This window comes from Lampris incognitus, chromosome 9, assembly GCF_029633865.1.
Source record: "Lampris incognitus isolate fLamInc1 chromosome 9, fLamInc1.hap2, whole genome shotgun sequence".
Classification (NCBI taxonomy): Eukaryota; Metazoa; Chordata; class Actinopteri; order Lampriformes; family Lampridae; genus Lampris; species Lampris incognitus.
Genome location: NC_079219.1, coordinates 14,961,640 through 14,981,724, shown reverse-complemented (window position 1 = coordinate 14,981,724; position 20,085 = coordinate 14,961,640). Strand labels below are relative to the sequence as shown.

General features: G+C 44.1%; 1 protein-coding gene across 1 annotated transcript in view; it reads left to right on the top strand.

Annotated features, from left to right (window-relative positions):
* The window catches only part of LOC130118470 (zinc finger protein ZFAT-like), a 37,242-nt gene that overhangs the window by 5,720 nt on the left and 11,437 nt on the right, over positions 1–20,085 (top strand). The window contains exons 4-16 of the mRNA XM_056286925.1: positions 3–137; positions 667–684; positions 1,434–1,547; positions 2,009–2,158; positions 2,471–2,544; positions 3,985–4,052; positions 4,306–4,380; positions 5,512–5,660; positions 6,607–6,698; positions 14,439–14,587; positions 14,779–15,862; positions 16,480–16,606; positions 16,729–16,961. Of these exons, the coding sequence (XP_056142900.1) occupies positions 3–137; positions 667–684; positions 1,434–1,547; positions 2,009–2,158; positions 2,471–2,544; positions 3,985–4,052; positions 4,306–4,380; positions 5,512–5,660; positions 6,607–6,698; positions 14,439–14,587; positions 14,779–15,862; positions 16,480–16,606; positions 16,729–16,961 (2,468 nt within the window). The remainder of the gene's footprint in view (positions 1–2; positions 138–666; positions 685–1,433; positions 1,548–2,008; positions 2,159–2,470; positions 2,545–3,984; positions 4,053–4,305; positions 4,381–5,511; positions 5,661–6,606; positions 6,699–14,438; positions 14,588–14,778; positions 15,863–16,479; positions 16,607–16,728; positions 16,962–20,085) is intronic.

Genomic DNA, 20,085 nt, shown 5'->3' with positions numbered 1-20,085 from the left:
AGGGGAGCGCCACGAGGAGGTGAGGGAGCTGGAGTGCAGGAAGTGTCACCGGTCATTCAGCAACAGACGACAGATCCGCAAGCACATCTGTCTGAAAGAGGAGGAGGAGGAGGAGGAAGAGGCTGAAGAGGAGAATGGTGAGGGGCTAAAAGACAGTTGTGGACTTGTAATACATACCAACAGTAAGAAACATTCTCAGTCAACATTCTCCAAAGAGTCCAATAAAAAAAAAAGACCTTTAAAGACCAGCAAGCACAGAGAAAGCATGGAGGACATAAGACCCCCTTGCCAGCACAATTAATTCAAAAGTCCTGCTTGGTAGCAATAAATGATGGAGGGAAAACAACAGGTGGTTTCTACAAAGTACCACTTAAAGGTCCAATGAAATGAAAACTGTAATTTCATTTTTGTTACCTCTTGTCCATCCATTATTAGCTGTTGTCAAATCAAACTCCCTCCCCTCACAAAATCCCACCCGACCATTCTGTTTCATTCAGATATACATCAAATGACTCAAGTTTGTGGTGCTCCAAATGCCATTTCACAGGACCTATAAGTTTTTATAAGGAGGGAAAGAAGACACCTAAATACGAGGGGGATGCTCCATTGATGACACTCAGTTGTTTCTTTAAGGTGGAGCTTAACAACTCCTCGATACCCTCCCAGGTGCTACAGCGATCTCATCCTGGGGATTTTAGACCTGACACAACAGGTGACTGTAATAGCTACCCTGAAGAATAGAAAGCCAGCAAGTACACTGGGTTCTTGAGGACTGGATTGAGAACCACTCCTTGAGGAGATTGTAAGGAATGAGTGTCTTAATCGATGTCACATCAGGAGAGGAGACCGAATGAGTGCCGTCACCACAGCCTGAGACTGGGTCTTATGGTTGAAGGACAGCCTCCCCTCTTCACCACATCACCCTGTTGCAATAGTTTATTTGACAACATGTTTGTTGGGAGTTTTTGTTTGACATATTAATAGATGTTAAAAATGCCATGTTATCGAGTCATCGCTCCTCTTTGTTGTTGCATTTGCATATCAACAAGCTCATCATTCACTGACAACGAGCCACTTTTCATCCAGGGTACCAACTTTATTGTGCACAAGTGCAGTGCAGAAGTGGAGCCTAACTGCACTTCCTCTAAGGCTAAAGCTGCATGATATGCAATGTTAGCAGAAGCCTCAAACCTTTTAAATGTTGCATTTGTATTTGCCTACTCTTGCACTATTCCTTTCCCCCTCATAAGAGGTATAGTTGTATTTGTGCCATGTGGCCACACACACTATGTCACTCAGCAGGTGTTCAATATGCATCTGCACCATTTCTACAAAATAAGTTCTTATAAATTTATTAATCATGGACTGTGAGATGATTCTGATTCAAAGAACCAGGATTAGGGTAAAGATTACATGTGTCTCTGTACATCTAGGTCCAGATAGCGTCTGTAGAGAAGCAAGAGTGGGGGGTTCTGGGAGCTTGGCCCTGGGGGGTGGAGCTGAACCAAACCACAGTCATCAAAACCAAGGCAGATCAGGCACAAAAGGTAAACTAAAGAACCAAAAGTGACTGCTTTTAGTAAATGATAGCCGGGAGGGCAAAAAAATGGCTGTTGTGAAATAGCCATCAATTGTCGCTGCGAATTCCAGTATAAGCCGATGATTGTGTGCAATTGATATACAGTTCCACAGTTATTTGGATGTAGTGGAGATGGCATTGTCATCTACATGAGATCAGGTTTCACAAAGAAAATTTGGAGAAAAAAATTAATGTAATTAAGTCTTAGGCTATCAGAGTAGCTATTTGGCAACTGTTTTTTTTTTAATTTAATCGGAAATAGTTAAAATACACTACAGGTACCAAGGAACTTGATTTCTTCCCCACTACCATAAGCTCTTTATGTTAGACTCCACTAAAAGACTAGTTTCTCTACTCCCATAAATGTCCTCCTCACTGTCTAGTATTGGTTTGCTGCCAAACACAAACCACCTTGTTCTCTGCCCCTAGAAGTGGATGGATCCAAAGCCCAGAGAAATATCAGGAGAGGTCGGACGCTGTGCGATGACCAAAGCCCAGTCTGTAAAGAGGGGGGTGCAGCAGCAGGAAACAAGAAGTCAGTCATAAGTGTGATTCTGACAGAACATGAAATGCTTCCAGGTCAGACTGAATTTTGCTCTCTCTCTCTCTCTCTCTCTCTCTCTCTCTCTCTCTCTCTCTCTCTCTCTCTCTCTCTCTCTCTCTCTCTCTCTCTCTCTCTCTCTCTCTCTCTCTCTCTCTCTCTCTCTCTCTCTCTCTCTCTCTCTCTCTCTCTCTCTCTCTCTCTCTCTCACACACACACACATAGTCACATTGTTTTGTTTTTTTTGTTTGGAATATTATTTGGAATATTATTTCATTTTGTGTTAATCTGTGGTTGTTTCATTCATGCCTTTCTTTTATTGTTGTACTGTTTCATCAATAATCTCCCAGGTGCAACCAAGATGGTTCCAGTAGAGGCTAGTCCAGCTGAAACAGACTCTGCAGACGGCCAGACTCAACCTCAGGTAAGACTGCCAACACACACAGCCTCTCAATTCAGCCCGGTGTCCATATCTGGCATGTTGATCTCACTGCAGGAGAAGCTGAGACATTCACTATTGTCTGTTGTGCATAGTAAGAGTGTTGCCCAGTTCAACAAATTGACCCAAATGTGCTCTGTATCTTAGTAATTCTGTATGTGTTGCAGAAAACTATCAAGTTACAGTGAAAATGTTGGTAGGACCCATGGGTCAGAACCCATATGAGAATAATTTAATAATACTTTACTGTAGCTATCCCTGTAGCTAAATTTCTCTTTTTCACTTTCCTAGCTCCACAGGAACATCACTTACACCACTGCTTTATTTATAGCAAATAATACAAGGGAGGGTATTCTTTACCGTGAAAATGGATATGATGGTGACGCTAATAGCAACCCCATCAACGCCGAACACCACCAGCAGCACAAAAGTGGCTGTAATTAAAGTGAAGGGTATTATGGCTTTTATAATGCTTCTCTGTGCCTTACTACCGAGTGAAATGTTGTTTTCAAAGTAGTGACTAGACGCATACCACAAACAGCAAGAGAAAGCAGAAAAGAGTGCTGACTAACTTCTTACAAGGGCTGGTATGGTAACCAATAAAGTTCAGCAGTTATCAGCGTTTGTTGGCACACATCCCCCCCCCTTTTTTTTTTCTCCCCAATTGTACTTGGCCAATTACCCCACTCTTCCGAGCTGTCCCAGTCACTGCTCAGCCCCGTGCCAAGCCAGGGCAGGCTGCAGACTACCACATGCCCCCTCCAATACATGTGGAGTCACCAGCCGTTTCTTTTCACCTGACAGTGAGGAGTTTCGCCAGGAGGATGTAGGGCGTGAGAGGATCATGCTATTCCCCCAGTCCCCCCCCCCACCCCCAAAAAAAACAGGTGCCCCGACCGACCAGAAGAGGTGCTAGTGCAGCGACCAGGGCACATACCCACACCCGGCTTCCCACCCGCAGACACGGCCAATTGTACTTGTAGGGATGCCCGACCATGCCGGAGGTAACATGGGGATTAGAACTGGCGATCCCCATGTTCGTAGGTAACAAAATAGACAGCCACACCTCCCGGATGCCTGACACATATCTTTGACGAATGAGATTGCTTGAATGAAACTGCTGGTATAATATGTCTTGGAGAACATTACATGGACATGACAGATGACATTTTCATTGACATTCCAGTCATCATTTTTGAGAAGGCTGCAGCACATTTTGGATCTCAGATGATCTGTTATACTTAACATACTCAAAATGTCCTTTAAAAATTCCTAAGGACATGCTCTTGGACTTGATTTGTGGGATACTGCATTTGAAGGTTTTTGTCTTGGTGTAGGTCTCCATCATTACTTTTTCATCTCTACATTTAGTTGTGAATCCCGATTTTACTAAAGGATTAACAATCTGATTTTACCTTACTTCAGGACTCTGCAGCCTGCCAGTCTCAGACACAGGACTCTGCCAATAACCCTGACCCTGAATCTGAGCCAAGGTAAGTCGATGGAGTGAACCTGTAATAGAAAACCAGATGAGGAAGCACAAATCTTATCTGTAATATTATACATTGTTTAGCTAGTTTACTGATCAGTATAGCTGCAGTTCAAGTGGTACTAATACATCTATATACACCTTGTAACACGATTTGCCAACTCCTAGAATTAGTAATGTTGAGGATTTTTTTTCTGTACCCTGCAGTCTGACCCAACCTTGTTTGCTTTTGATTCCTCTTCCTGTGCTATTCCTAGTCCTAACGTGGCATCCAATTCAACAGCAGCCAGCAAAGGCTTCCAGGAATATTCCATCAAACAAGTTGCTACCAGGTGCAACACACATCCGTCCATCCACAGACTATCTGTGTGTGTGTGTGTGTGTGTGTGTGTGTGTGTGTGTGTGTGTGTGTGTGTGTGTGTGTGTGTGTGTGTGTGTGTGTGTGTGTCTCTCTCTCTCTCTCTCGCTGGAATTTTGCTATACTATTGTTTATTGATGATTTACCTCGTTATATTAGGATATGAGAGTTGATTGACTTAGTTCTCCCCTATTTAATGAAAAGCTAAAAGCTGATTAACTTTTTGATGAAAAGCTGGTTGAACCCCCTGTCTAGTCCAGATCCAAGTGAATGACTTCACTTATATAACTGACACAATTAAAACTAGAGGAGTGCACTCACTAGAGTACAGATCTCTGCCAAATGTATGTATCGCCCCTTCTCCGGCATTCGAACATGGCGACAAACCTTCTCGCCTACCAGGAGAAGAGAAATACATGCACCCACAGACAGAAAAACCAGCATTTTACCTGCCATTATAAGACTTTTGCACAACGCCCAAGTCGACGAACAGGAACAGGTATTTTAATAGCAGAGTTTTAACATTCGAGACTATGGCGCTTCCGTGTGGCGGCGGGGTGAATAAGGCAAATTATTTTTGGTTCATCCAGTGTTCCTCCAGTTCTTCTGTGCTGACATCAGCATTGAATGATTTGCTGGTTTGCGAAATACGATCCATCTTCTTGTTTACTTTCAAAGCTCATACTCGAATACATAACGTTTTGGTTTAGACACTGGTGCTGCCCAATGTGACTCAACCGTAGATGTGAGCCGCACATGTACACTGTTGACTCAGAACGGGCAGCCACAGAAAGCAGCGTTGGTCGAATGAGCTAGAGAGTGAAGGAAGACAGGGAGCGGTGATAGCGAGAACAAATGTCTTTGGCAGGTTTTGAATCACTGCAATCATGAGAGGTCCTCCATCATGCAGTCATAACGGTGCACAAAAAAAGATTTAGGCTGATAGGTCCAGTAGTTTGTGAGATTAGCCAGGGACAGACACACACACACACACACACACACACACACACACACACACACACACACACACATGCACGCACAATCTCAACATCTAAAAAGATTAATATTGAATTGGTAAATAAGTTTTTTCTTTCTTTTCCCCCAGTCTAAACCAGAGCCAGCTGAAGATTTTCACTTGTGAATTCTGCAATAAAATCTTTAAATTCAGGCACTCGTTGACCGCCCATCTCAGGACTCACACCCAAGAGAAACCATTCCAGTGTCCGCACTGTGACTACGCATCAGCCATTAAAGGTAAACCCAGAGATATAAACTAGAGTCGCTTTGGTGATAGGGCTTTCTGTCCCCCCCGAGACCGTGGAACAACCCAACCCTCTCCCTGAGGACAGCTGCCACATGTCTATTTCTAAATAACAACTAAAAACTCACCTTCTGACTCATCACACAAAAGAATGTTGGTTGTTGTATGATATTCTACAATTCATTTCACCTTTGTTTTCCTTGTCCTGAATATGTCTTTAATGCTCTCTATAAGTGAATAGCAGGTCAAACCTCTGCTTATGCAGTAACTGATAATGGCTGGTTTTTTAATAAGAGATAGCCATTACTACTACTACTACTTTTGGCTGTTCCCGTTAGGGGTCGCCACAGCGGATCATCCATTTCCATTTCTTCCTGTCCTCTGCATCTTCCTCTGTCACACCAGCCACCTGTATGTCCTCCCTCACCACATCCATAAACCTCCTCTTTGGCCTTCTTCTTTTCCTCTCCCTGGCAGCTCCATATTCAGCATCCTTCTCCCAATATACCCAGCATTTCTCCTCCACACGTCCAAGTCATCTCAAGCTTGCCTCTCTTGCTTTGCCTCCAAACTGTCCAACCTAAGCTGTCCCTCTAATGTACTTGTTCCTAATCCTGTCCTTCTTTGTCACTCCCAATGAAAATCTTAGCATCTTCAACTCTGCCACCTCCAGCGCCACCTCCTGTCTTTTTGTCAGTGCCACTGTCTGCAAACCAAATATGAGGATCATAAATCAGATAAACAAGAGATAGCAGGAGATTAAATTTTAATGATCCCCATGAAGCACAATTACTTGTGGAACATATTGCACCCCAGTTAATTTCCTCTCTGCCTTAAACTGTGCTGCTAATATTTTCTGCAAGATGAATCGAAACTGAAAACCTCTGACAATTACTAATTGTGTGTTGTTGGTTTTTTTTTTCTCTTTTCTCCTCAAAGCCAACTTGAACGTCCACCTGAGGAAACACACAGGAGAGAAGTTTAGCTGTGTGCACTGTCCTTTCACCTGCCTCAGTCCTGGCCACCTGAAGGTATTATTGTTATTGTCATTATTATCACAATATAGCATTTGTGAAAGCAGGAAATATTAGTATCAGTATCATCATGCAGAATTTGATGATATTCTGTAAGCCTGTCATGGCAATTCTATATCAGACTTCTCATTTGTTTTAACAGAGGATTCAGAGACAAATTTCCTCACAGTATTATCACACCTTGTTAATTCTCAGGCATGGCACACATAAAGCATTGTTACCCAAGTGTTACCCACAGTCTCTCTTAAAGGGCAGTTGTTTGTTCTTCTCCTCCTGAACTCATGTCTTCTAGCTCATATCCCATCCAGGCCGTTTCTCCAATTACTTTGTGCAAATTTGAGTACAAACTTGCTACACTCAGGGACTTTCTTACACGTTCCTCTGCTTATCAACTAACAGTCAACAATAGGCCTCTGCGTTCACATGGACAAGACACTCTGGTTCGCATGGTATAGGTCATACATAGTTAAAGATTGAAAGTAAGCAAATAGGGACTTCCGGTTATGGTGTGGTGCTAAGAGGTCACAACTTTTCAGCTCTGCTACTAGCATGTAATTAATCCTGCAATACTAACCAGAATTTTATTCCAAGTCAAGCAACACGTATATAAGAGTACTGGGTATTAAAAATGTCACGAAAAGGAGGCAAAAAAGACAAAAGGAAATCACGATACAAGGAGAAACATTCGCAGGGTGAAGAAATAAATGACACCATGGCTGCCATGGATGACGACCTCGACGAAGGAGATGGCAAAATATTGGACTCGGGCGAGAACAACAACCAAGATATCATGAAAGCTATAATGTCCTTGAAAAGAGGACTCTAAGAAAATTGATGTTGTGCAAGCAACAATTACTGATATAAGAAAGCAGGTACAGGAATGCACAGGGCACATTGCGCATGCGGGACAACAGATTTCTGATACTGAAGAAGACGTTAATGGGCTAATATTCAAAGTCAGCACATTGGAAAGCACCATTAAAACTCTTAGCAACAAAGTGGAAGACTTGGAATGCAGAAGCCGATGGAACAACATAAGACTGGTGGGCCTACCAGAGAAGGTAGAGACCAGGATACAATTACATTCCTGGAAAAGTGGTAACCGGAAGGTCTGGGACTGGAACCTCAGGAGGTCTCGGTAATTGAGCGAGCTCATAGAATCAGTGCCCCGCCAAACAACAACTCGCACAATACATGTCCAAGAACAATTATTATGAAGTTCTTGAAGTTTAAAGACAGGTAGTTACTACTACCACCACCACCACCACTACTACTACTACTACTACTACTACTACTACTACTACTACTAATAATAATGATAATAATAATAGTAGTAGTAGTAATATTACTACTAATAATAATAATAAATAATGATGATAATAATGATAATAGCAGCTTGGCATGCATGACATAATTTGGCCCTTGGGGAAAACTAATTGGGGAACCCTGGTGTAGCATCTTCTGGAGCGTATATGGATTTCCGGCTAAGGCTTATATGACTGCAAAAGACATGTTGAGGTAGTCCACGGTGGTGTAGCGGTCTAAGCATCGGCTTTGTGTCAATGCAGTTGCCCACTGGGGACCGGGGTTCGCGCCCCGGTCTCGTCAGATCTGACTATGGCTGGACTCAATGAAGCAGCAATAATTGGCAACGCTGTCTTCAGGAGGGGGTGGAGTCGGCTTGTGTTCATCACATGAATGCGTCTCTGCGTGGGTCGAAAAAAGCAGTGGTTCGGCCTGGATTCGCCTTGTCACGAAAGTGGGGAGGCGTCTCCTTCGAGACTGCCGGCTGGAGAGATGCAGTTGGCGAACGCATACAGTACGAGGTTGGGTGTTAGAACTAAAATAGGGATTGATTGGTCACTACATTGGGAGAAAAAGGGAAAAATCAGAAATAAAAAAAAAAGACATGTTGAGGTGAGCTAGCAGGCGTCATCCGTCCGCTAGCATAATTGAAAGCCAAGTTTAGTGTTATATTTAAACTACCTGTTTCTTTTTCCTTGATGACCCCGTGCTCCCTGTAGACTTGTTTTAAAAACAATAATTTCATTAGTCTCTCGCCTATTTGTTCCAGTTCATAGTACAGCTTTATCACATTCTCCATTACATACTATATTCTTCTCTCACAATTTATTAACCCCTCACGTGCCGTCGCGCAAACTTATTGCAAATCGGCTGCAGACTACGCTAGGCTATTACTAATGCATTTAACAGGTAATGTAGACTGAATAAATATGTACATATTGTCTTTGCTAAACAAAGTACCATAATGAATTAAAGTATATCTTTTATAAACTAGTTTTCTTTAGTTTGATATTTTTGAGGCTGCAACAGCAGCATAACAGTACAACTACTACTAATAATAAACAACAACAACTACTACTACTATAATAGTGATGATGATAATAATAATCATAATAGCAGCAACAATAACACCTGCACATAAAACAACAACAGCTTTTGCTGGTGCCATGGAACCCCCCTGACATTTTGGTCCTTGGCTTAGCATGCATGACATGATTTGGCCCTTGGGGAAAACTAATTGGGAAACCCTGGTCTAGGGGAACCACTTTGTCAGGGGCTTAACTGAGCGAGGTCACTACAGATACTCACTAAAATCTCTGTCATCATCCTCTCCATAGAATGGCGGAATCCAGGGATCTGGAGAAGATCTTTCTTTCAACTTGTGCAGTATTGAGCAAAGTCTTAGTACATTGTTTATGGATCAGCCCAAGCATGCAAGTAATGATGAAAATAATGAGAAATAGGATCATGCTTACAATCAGTGTATGGATGAATGACGCACTCACAGATGTCAGGGGGCCAAACAGTTCTGAAAAGGGATCCCACCCATGAACAGTATGCAAATCTTTCACTCCTTGTTCAGTATCATGTTTCAGTTCGGGTATTTCAGCATCATTGCTAGTGATATAAGCACAACATTCAGTAGAGATCGCTTTACACACACCACCCTGTGAGGCTATCAAGATATCCAACACCATTCTATATTCAGTCACTACACATCCAACATCATCTAAGCGCCTCCCTGTGGCTGTAATGGCAGCTGTAGAGATATTCATGTGACACTCTAACACCAAAGAGAGGGACTTCTCCTTGGTCGTTTATACACCGATCAGCCAAAACATTAAAACCACTGCCATTAAGGAATACCATTGCCATGAAGGGGTGCCCTTGGTCAGCAACAATGTTTATTTAGGTAGGTGGTATATGTCAAATTAACATCGCATGAATGCCAGGACCCAAGGTTTCCCAGCAGAACATTGCCCAGAGCATCACACTGCCTCTGCCAGCTTGCCCTCTGCCCGTAGTGCATCCTGGTGCCATCTCGTCCCCATGTAAATGATGCACACACACCTGGCCAGCCACATGATGTAAAAGAAAATGTGATTCGTCAGACGAGGACATCTTTTTCCATTGCCCCATGGTCCAGTTCCAACGCTCACATGCCCAGTGTAGGCACTTTCGGCAGTGGACAGGGGGTCATCATGGGCACTCTGTGCAGTCTGTGGCTACGCAGCCCCTTAAACAGCAAGCTGTGATACACTGTCTTCTGAAACCTTTCTGTCAGCATTAAGTGTTTCAGCAATTTGAGCTACAGAAGCTCTTCTGTAGGATCGGACCAGACAGGCTAGCCTTCGCTCGCCATGTGTAGCAGTGAGCCTTGGGCACCCATGACCCTGTTGCTGGTTCACTGGTTGTCCTTCTTTGGACCACTTTTGGTAGGTACTGACCACTGCATACCGGGAACACCCCACAAGACCTGCCATTTTGGAGATGCTCTGACCCAGTCGTCTAGCCATCAAAATTTGGCCCTTGTCAAAGTCGCTCAGATTCTTACACATGCCCATTTTTCCTGCTTCTAACACATCAACTTCAAGAACTGACTGTTCACTTGCTGCTGAATGTATCAATATATATATATACCTTAAAGTCTGCAGCAAACAATGGCACTGGAACTACCATAGGTGTTTGAGACGATGCAGGTAATTGTTGGGAGATCCAACAGCTAGTAAAGTTACGGGCAGTGGCCCATTCTTTCATCATAGTTATGGCCAGATTTCTCTTATAGGTATCATGGAGTCTTGCACACATAGGAGGGAGTTTAGGGGTTTGAATGGCTACCGTGGGTGTAGTAATATTTTTACATATTTGCAACTGGTGCCTAGAGGCCAATCTGCATCTATGCAACACGCGGGTTTTCTATCCTTTTGGCACTAGACCACAGACTGTTTCAAGCTCTCAGCTGTATGTTGTTCTGTGACCAGCACTTTGCAGTAGTCTGTTCCGCATGTAGTAACACAGTAGTGTTTGCCAATTACCTGTGTCCAATAAAATTTGTTCAGCTGGCTAGGATAAACTGTACGGTACAAACCAATAATTTTCAACAAAATTTTTGAGAATAATTTGAAAAGCCTCTTGTGAACCATAGTCTGTTCACTGACTCAACCATCCCCCTTTTGACATGTGATCTTTCCCATGTTACAATTTTGCATAATAGGGAAACAGACTACATGGTAGGCATGGTCTCCCATCCAGGGCCTGACAAGTGTTATTTACATATGTACAACCTGCTGCCTTTCATGCAGCTTTTTCCTGCGGTGAGGTGAATGCCTGTGTGAGAATTAAATCTTCATTAGTGGCAGTCAGTGTTGTTAACATTTTGGTCATTTGGTGAACCTCTTAATGACATTGCTGCAGCTTTTGCTGCTGCGTCAGCTCTTGCATTACCTAAACAGGATCTTAACGGTTAGTGTGGGCATCACATACTGGAAGTTGTCGGGGTAGGAGAGCAGCCTGTAAAAGATTTTTGATTAGATCAGCATGTGAGATTGCCTTTCCTGTGGATGTTAGAAAACCTCCAATTTCCCACAACTTCCCAAAATCATGCGCCAACCCAAACACATATCTGCTGTCTGTATACACAACCAATGTCTGATCTTTTGCCAATTCACATGCATGTGTTAGAACAAAGCTCTGCTGCCTGTGCTGGCAAGTGTGATGGTAATCTCATGTTTTCCACAGTCATGTGGTCATCTACTATAGCATAGCCAACCTCTGCCTCTCCTGTATGAGCATTTTCTCTGGCTGAGCCATCAACATAGTTTACCAGATCTAGGTTTTCAAACACTACTTCACTGAGATCTGCACATGGTTGGTAGGCTGCTGCCACTGCGGCAACACAATCATTTGGCTCTCCGTCCTCTGGAGTTGGGAGGAGAGTCACTGGATTCAGCACTGTGCATGTCTGGCTAGCTATTTTAGGAGCTGTGAGCAGGTTGTTGTTGTACCTTAGCCAGCGTGATGTAGACATATGAGCGGTCTTTTGTGCTAACAGAACTGCCACAGCACGTGGGACGAGGAGGGTGAGTGGATGGTAACCCACAATATCACGTGATGCCAATACTGCCCTCTCTGCTGTTGCTACAGTGCATATAAAAGAGGTTGGCCTTGTGCCACCGCATCTAACTTTGCTGAGAAATATGTCACTTGTCTCAGCTTCGCCCCATGCCCCTGTAGTAACTCTGAAGTCATGTAGCCCCGTTTTTCATCCACAGTCTGTGTGAACGGTCTGGTCACATCCGGTAGCCCTAACGTTGGCGCAATGGTCTGCTGTTGTTTTAATTTGAGGAAGGCTTCTTCAGCCTCTGGTGTCCAATTTACCTCATCCTGTGATTTCTAATTATGGCCATGTGTGATATTCAGCAATGGTCCCCCGTAGTAGGCATAGTCTGGTATCCATTTTCTGCAATAGTCAGTCATGCTTAAGAATGACATCATCTGTCTCTTAGGTTTGGTTTTGGAATATCCAATATCGCTTTCACATGATTTGCACTCAGGCGTTTACCATCCTGGGATACTACATGAACCAAGAATGTAAACTCCGTCTGCACAAACTGTGATTTGAATAGGATAGCCTTGTGGTCTTGTTCTGTGAGGAATTTTAGCAGGGCCGCCATGTCCCTTCTGCATGCATCCTCATTTGGTCAACAAATCATCAGATCATCTACATACTGAACCAATGTACTTCCCTCAGATGTAACTAGCTGTTCTAAGTTTTCCTGCAATGCTGCTGAGTACACTCCTGGTGAGGCAACAAACCCTTGACTCATTCTTGTGAATGTGTAAGATTTCCCCTGAAATGAAAATGCAAACCAGAACTGAGAGCCTGGGTGCACCAGTGCACTAAAAATGTGTTAGCAAGATCAGCCACAGAGAATTGATAACTAGTGGGTGGATTATTTTTGCTGGCCCCTGATATTCAGTCTTCTGTTCTCTCCCTTTTGCTCATTTGCTGTGGCATTTACCCATTTTACTGTCTCTTTGTTTTATTCTCCATTGGCTTCATGCAGACACAATATTGCCCTAGCCATATACTTATTCTTTTATTCTTATGGTCTGCTAAAATTTTTTTTACTTTGCAGACACAATGTTGTCCCTATTCATATTCCAAATTCAAGCCAAAATCAGTCAGAATCACAAGAGCACCATGAAAAAATGCAGCAAATATACGTATGATCATTAGCAGTAGGAGGGATAACATGGCATTTTCCCTGTATTGCTTCAAAAATCCTTGCTTTTCACATCTCATTCAGCCATAACCTAACCATTCTCATGAAAAATATCACTTTTTTAATTTATGATTTTTTTAGGTCTGACCCTTGATCAGACACAACAGGCCTAACGTCTTTTTTCACTCAAAACATTGTAGGATCACTGCATTCAATATGGACATGTATGTATCAGGTCTTTCCTAACAATGTAGCACAATTAACAATTTCATAATTTTATTCTAAAATTATTTGTTAGCAGGCCATAGTCCTAAAAGTGCTTACCCTTCAGCCATTTCTAGTGGTTTTTAATACTGCGTCCTCAAAATGGGATCCCCATATCACTAGACCTGTCCTCTGCTCCTTTTCACCCCAGGAGTTGGTTACAATTTGTTCTTCTCCTCCTTTTCTCATGTCTTCTAACTCGTATCCCACCAAGGCCGTTTCTCCAATTACTTTGTGCAAACTTGCATACAAACTTGCTACATTCAGAGATCCATCCATCCCTTGTCTTTACGGCTTATCCTCTAGAGGGTCGCGGGGAAGCTGGAGCCAGTCTCAGCTGACATCAGGCAAGAGGCGGGGTACACCCTGGACAGGTCGCCAGTCATTTCTCACATATTCCTCTGTTTATCAACTAACAGTCAACAATAGGCGTCTTGGTTCACATGGCCAAGACACTTTGATTCGCATGGTATAAGTCATACACAGCTCAACATCAAAAGTAAGCAAATATATTTGATTATATGGCAGACACATGATCTTTTTCCACACACAGGGTTATATAATCATTAAATTGCCTTCACAAAGTCTTTATGCTGGCACAGTTCTGTTGTTTCAGTGAGCAAAACGGTATAAAAAGATAATCCAAAATGGAATATTTCTGATTATTTTCTTGTTCGAGTCAGAAAAAAACCCCACTCTTGTTCATAAGTGTATGACTACGTTCTCAAATGGAAGTAGTGTGGAACAGGTATCGTTTTAGTTGATTGCTGATATGTTGGTACTGTGATTTATATGAGAGTCCCACCACAGTAAATCCGCCTCTCGGGAAGGCGGCACAATTTTTGTAGTTCCAGGTCTGGACTTTCATTATAACTCTGACTTTGGCACTTGTTTTACTTGTTAATATAAAATGGCCGTGGCGCTGGTTGTCTGGTATTTACAGGTCCACATAGAACGTGTCCATCTTAAGATGAAGCAGCACTGCGGTTTCTGCCAGAAGAAATACTCTGATGTGAAGAACCTGCTGAAACATATGGAGCAACGGCATAACCTTAAAGAACCTGCCGTCCACAAGAGCTATCAACAACTCAGGTTATTTGTCTGTGTGTGTGTGTCTGTCTGTCTGTCTGTCTGTCTGTCTGTCTGTCTGTCTGTCTGTCTGTCTGTCTGTCTGTCTGTCTGTCCTGTTGGTCTATCTCCCTGTTTACTCTAATTACTTTTTTCTTTCTGCTCAATCTAATATGTCTGCCCTGTCTCTCTGCTTGGGTCTATTTCCTCCTCAGGTTAAAGACCCGTCAGGGCCAGAGGCAGCTGCTCTATCACTGTCCCACATGTAACCGTCGCTTTAAGAACCAGTTAGAGCGGGAGCGCCACCTGTTAGTCCACGGCCCTCAGCGACCCTTCGCCTGCCTGCTCTGCGACCACGCCACCACCAAAATGTCTGCACTCGCAGCCCACGTCAGGAAGCACCTCTTCCTGTACGTGTGCTGCAGGTGCAGTAGCACGTTTGTCAGCTCCCAGAGGGTGAGGAATCACCTTAAGGAGTCTCACCCAGACCAGGACCAAGAACAGGCCTTCACCGACTGCATCAACAACAGCTACTGCTTGATTCAGCCTGGAGGAGATGGGTGGAGAGAAAAGCCTAGGGAGGAAGAGCCAGGGGAGGAGGAGGAGGAAGAGGAGGGGATGCTGTCGGAGAAGAGGGAAGAGGATACGGGGGAAGAGGAGGGTAGACAAAATGGTATTGGAGGAGATGAGTGGGGAGATGGTGAGGATGAGGGCTTGACAGCAGTCAAGAGGAACGAGAGAACGCAAGAAGAGCCTCATTCTGAGGCTAATCCTCAAAATGAGAGGCAGGAAGAGACAGGAGAAGAGTATGGTATAAACAAAGAGATGACGAGAGAGGCACATTTAGAAAATGGACATCTGGAGGAAGAGGGTTCCCAAGGAGCAGTCAGTCAAAATGTTTCCAGAGAAACCCTCAGTCCCACAGACAGACAGTTACCCGATTGGTCGAAGCCAACAGCTGGGGAGAAGCCACAGGACAGCACACAAGACTCACATGCTCCTATAGCCAAGAACTCATCCACATCTTTATCAGAGAACGTACAAACCCTTCAAGAGAGTGCACGCAGCTCTTTATCACCAGAAAGTAAACTCACCCTTTTGTCAAACAATGCAAAGAAACCTGAAGGAAATGCACACACAGCTGATGATGGCACACACACACAGAGCTCCGATAACACTTTTACACCCCTGTGGTCAGAAACACATGCATCTACAGCAAACACTGCCCAAACATCTTTAACATCAGAAAAAATATTCACACCTACATTAGAGGACATCCCTACTTCAAGCTCTGACGAGGTTAGTTTTGTTCTTTTTTCACTGTCAATAGCATCCATTACCTTGTAATGGAGTAAATATCAATTGTGTTTGATCCATTACTTTGACAGAGCAACTTATATTTAGACAAAAAGCTCCAGCTTCATTTGAAAATAATAATTCATTTCTTACGTGGCTGTTGTTGAATTTCCATGTGTTGATGTTTTTTTTGCTTTTTTGCTTTTCCCCCCCTTTTTTCCCCCAATTGTACCAGTCCAATTACCCCACTCTTCCGAGCTGTCCCGAGCTCTGCGCCACCCCCTCTGCTGATCTGGGGAGGGCTGCAGACTACCACATGCCTCCTCCGATACATGTGGAGTCGCCAGCCGCTTCTTTTCACCTGACAGTGAGGAGTTTCACCAGGGGGACGTAGCACATGGGAGGATGATGTTATTCCCCCTAGTTCCTCCTCCCCCCTGAACAGGTGCCTCGAATGACCAGAGAAGGCACTAGTGCAGCGACCAGGACACATACCCACATCCAGCCCACCCACAGACACAGCCAATTGTGTCTGTAGGGACGCCCGATCAAGCCATGTGTTGATGATTTTTAGTTTCCACTCTCAGCTGTTTGAACCTTTCTTTGTTTTCTGCTCCTAGGTGTCACAGGCTGCTCATCCTAATGCATTCCAGCAGGTAGTGTCATCACTTCAGAAAACACAGCTAAATATGGAGACTTTTCAACAACTCAGAAAGATCTATGGTGACCTGGAGTGCCAATACTGTGGTAAGATCCTAATGCTCTTGTGAATCAGCCTAACCAGTGATCAGCTCCAACTTTGTCTCTCTTTGTCATCGAGTCTAAATTAATTCTGCCGAGTTGTTGACTGTTTTTCCCGTGCTCTGCAGGGAAGCTATTCTGGTACCAAGTCCACTACAATCTCCATGTACGCACGCACACCAAAGAGCATGTGCATTACTGCTCTCAGTGTAGCTATTCCTCCATCACGAAGAGCTGTTTAAAACGTCACATGATCCAGAAGCACAGTGGTATACTGTTGCCTTGCCCCAGCCCTGGCTGTAAATACAGCACACCTGATAAATATAAACTACAAGCCCATCTGAGGACACACCAAGACCAGGTAACTAGTCTTGAATTTACCCTACCCCCACCAACAAGTATGAACCAAAAAACCCTTTGCTGAACATAGCAGCAACACAAGTATGCCCTTGGAACCACAACTGTATAACAAGCTTGTTAGATGATTCACCAGGAAAAACTAACAAACCTTCAATGTTGCATTTTCACATTTGTATATGCTGATGTAAGATGTACTCAGTTGCATGCAATAAATATTACTGGAATGATAAATACATAAAATAGTTCCTATGACCTGCTTCCTAAACCTCCATATCAAATGACATCTTTTACCTCAAGAACCAACTTGTCTTCAGTTTGGTGAAGTTGGCTATAAGTGCTCACAAAAATTATTGCTTTAAATACGTTTGCTGCAGTCCCTAATTTTACAAGTGCAGCCATAATTAATCAGAGTCAGAATCATGTTTATTGGCCATGTAGATTTGCACATACATGGAATTTGACTCCGTTTCTGTGGCTCTCTGTGTACTTAACATAGAATAACAACACTAAAACACAACAATCTTCAGATATATACACAAGGATTGACTATATACAAGTGAAATAAGAGGTGATAAAGTGCATTGGTGCAGAGAATATATCACAGATGCTGAAATAAATGTTAGCAGGTTACTTACATATATGCCTGAGGTAGATGGACATGACAGAGCGTACCAGTATATGTACAATGTACAGTCCAGTATATACATAATGGTTGGATTTATTTGGCAGTGTTAAGCATTCATTTGAATGTCAGCCCACGGAAAGAAACAGTTTTTATATCTGGTTGTTTTGGGGTACAGTGCTCTGTAGCGCCTACCAGAGGGGAGGCGTTGGAACAGGCCGTGACCAGGGTGCGATGGGTCTGCAGTGATGTTGCCTGCCCGTTTCCTGACTCTGGAGGTGTATATGTCCAGAATTGAGGGCAAGGTTGGCACCAATCATTTTCTCTGCAGACTTAACTGTCCATTGTAGTCTGTCCCTGTCCTGTTTGGTGGCCGATCCAAACCAGACAGTGATAGATGTGCAGAGGACAGACTGGATTATTCCACTGTAGAACTGAATCAGCTGTTCCTGGTGCAGGTTGAACTTGAGCTGGTGGAGAGAGACATTGTCTGCTGGTCCTTTTTGATGATTGTGTCCATATTGGATGCCCACCTTAGGTCCTGGGAGATTGTGGAACCCAGAAATCTGTAGGTTCTCACCGCAGACCCGTACTGTTGAGTATGGTGCGGGGGGGGCAGTGTTTGGGGGCTCCACCTGAAGTCCACTGTCATCTCCATTGTTCTGAGCATGTTCAGCTCCAGGTTGTTATGGCCGCACCAGAGGGCCAGCTGTTCAACCTCCCGTCTATATGCAGACTCGACACCATCCCGGATAAGACCAATGATGGTTGTGTTGTCTGCAAACTTCAGGAGTTTGTTTAACAGACGGCTCACCTGAGGTGCAGTCATTTATGTAAAGGAAGAAGAGTAGAGGAGAGAGCACACATCCCTGGGGGGCACCAGTGCTGATTGTCCGGGTACTGGATATCATTTTCCCCAGCCTCACTAGCTGCCCCCTGTCTGTCAGGAAGTTTTTAATCCACTGGCAGATGGGGGCTGGTACGATGGTGTTGAACGCTGAGCTGAAGTCCACGAATGGGACCCTTGCCTATGTCCTTGGGGAGTCGAGGTTTTGGAAGATGTAGTGCAATCCCATGTTGATTGCATCCTCCACTGACCTGTTTGCTCGGTAGGCAAACTGCAGGGGGTCAAGCAGGGGGCCTGTGATTTCCTTCAGGTGGGCCAGCACCAGTCTCTCGAAGGATTTCGTGACCACAGACATAAGGGCAATGGGCTGGTATTCATTTAATCCCGTGATACAGAGTTTCTTGGGGACTGGGATGATAGTGGAGCTCTTGAAGCAGGAGGGGACTTCACACAGCACCAGTGATCTGTTGAAGATCAGTGTGAAAATCGGGGCCAGCTGGCGCACGTCCTCAACACAGATCCTGAGTGCAGGTGGGGGTTCGGTGAGGGGAGAGTGGCTGGCAGCAAGTGCCGTTGTTTGTGTGTTGTGGCCGGTGAGGGGTGGGAAATTTTGCTTTTCAAACCTGCAGTAAAACCCATTTAGACCGTCAGCCAGTTAATTGTTCCCTGCAGTGTGGGGGGATGGTCTTATGTAGTTGGTATGTCTTTCAAACCTTTCCAGGCAGATGTCGGGTTGTTGGCAGAAAACCTGTTTTTCAGCTTTTCAGAATGGCACCGTTTTGCCCCTCTGATCTCCTTTGAGTGTATTTCTGGCTTTGTTGTCATGGATCCTATCTCCACTCATGTGGGCTTCCTCTTTGGCCTGACAAAGCCGCCTGAGTTTTGCTGTGAACTAGGGCTTAATGTTGTTGAAAGTACAGAGCGTTTTGGTGGGCACACACGTCCTCACAAAAGTTGATGTAAGGTGTCACAGTGTAAGTAAGTTCATCCAGGTCTGTAGGTGCAGCCTCAAAAACACTCCAGTCAGTGCAGTCAAGGCAGGCCTGAAGCTCCAGTTTTGACTCATTGGTCCATTTCCTCACAGTTTTAACCACAGGCTTTGCAGATTTTAGTTTCTGCCTGTAGGTTGGGATAAGATGAATCAGACAGTGATCAGAGTCCCAGGGCTACACGGGGGACACGGTGATAGGCGTCTTTTAATATTGTGTATTAATGATCCAGAGTGTTTTTGTCCCTGGTTGGAGATTTAACATGCTGTCTGTATTTTGCCAGTTTTGAGGTTTTGTCTGTTAAAATCCCCAAGGATAATGAGTAGGGAGTGTGTATATTTGCGTCCCATGTTTGTAATTTGATTAGCCAGGTGTTTCAACACCTCTTTAACACAGGCCTGGGGTGGGATATAGACACCAACAAGAATAAATGATGAAAATTCCCATGGTGAATAGAATCACTTACAGTCAATGAAAAAGGTCTCCAAGTGAGGGCTGCATGATTTCTTCAACACTGTGACGTCCATACACCAACCTTGGTTTATGTAGATGCATATGCTGCCACCCCGTTTTTCCCCCCCGATAGCTCCGTTTCACGGTCCGCCCGGAGGAGTTGGAACTGCGACAGATGAAGTGTAGTGTCCCTTATATACTCACTAAGCCAGGT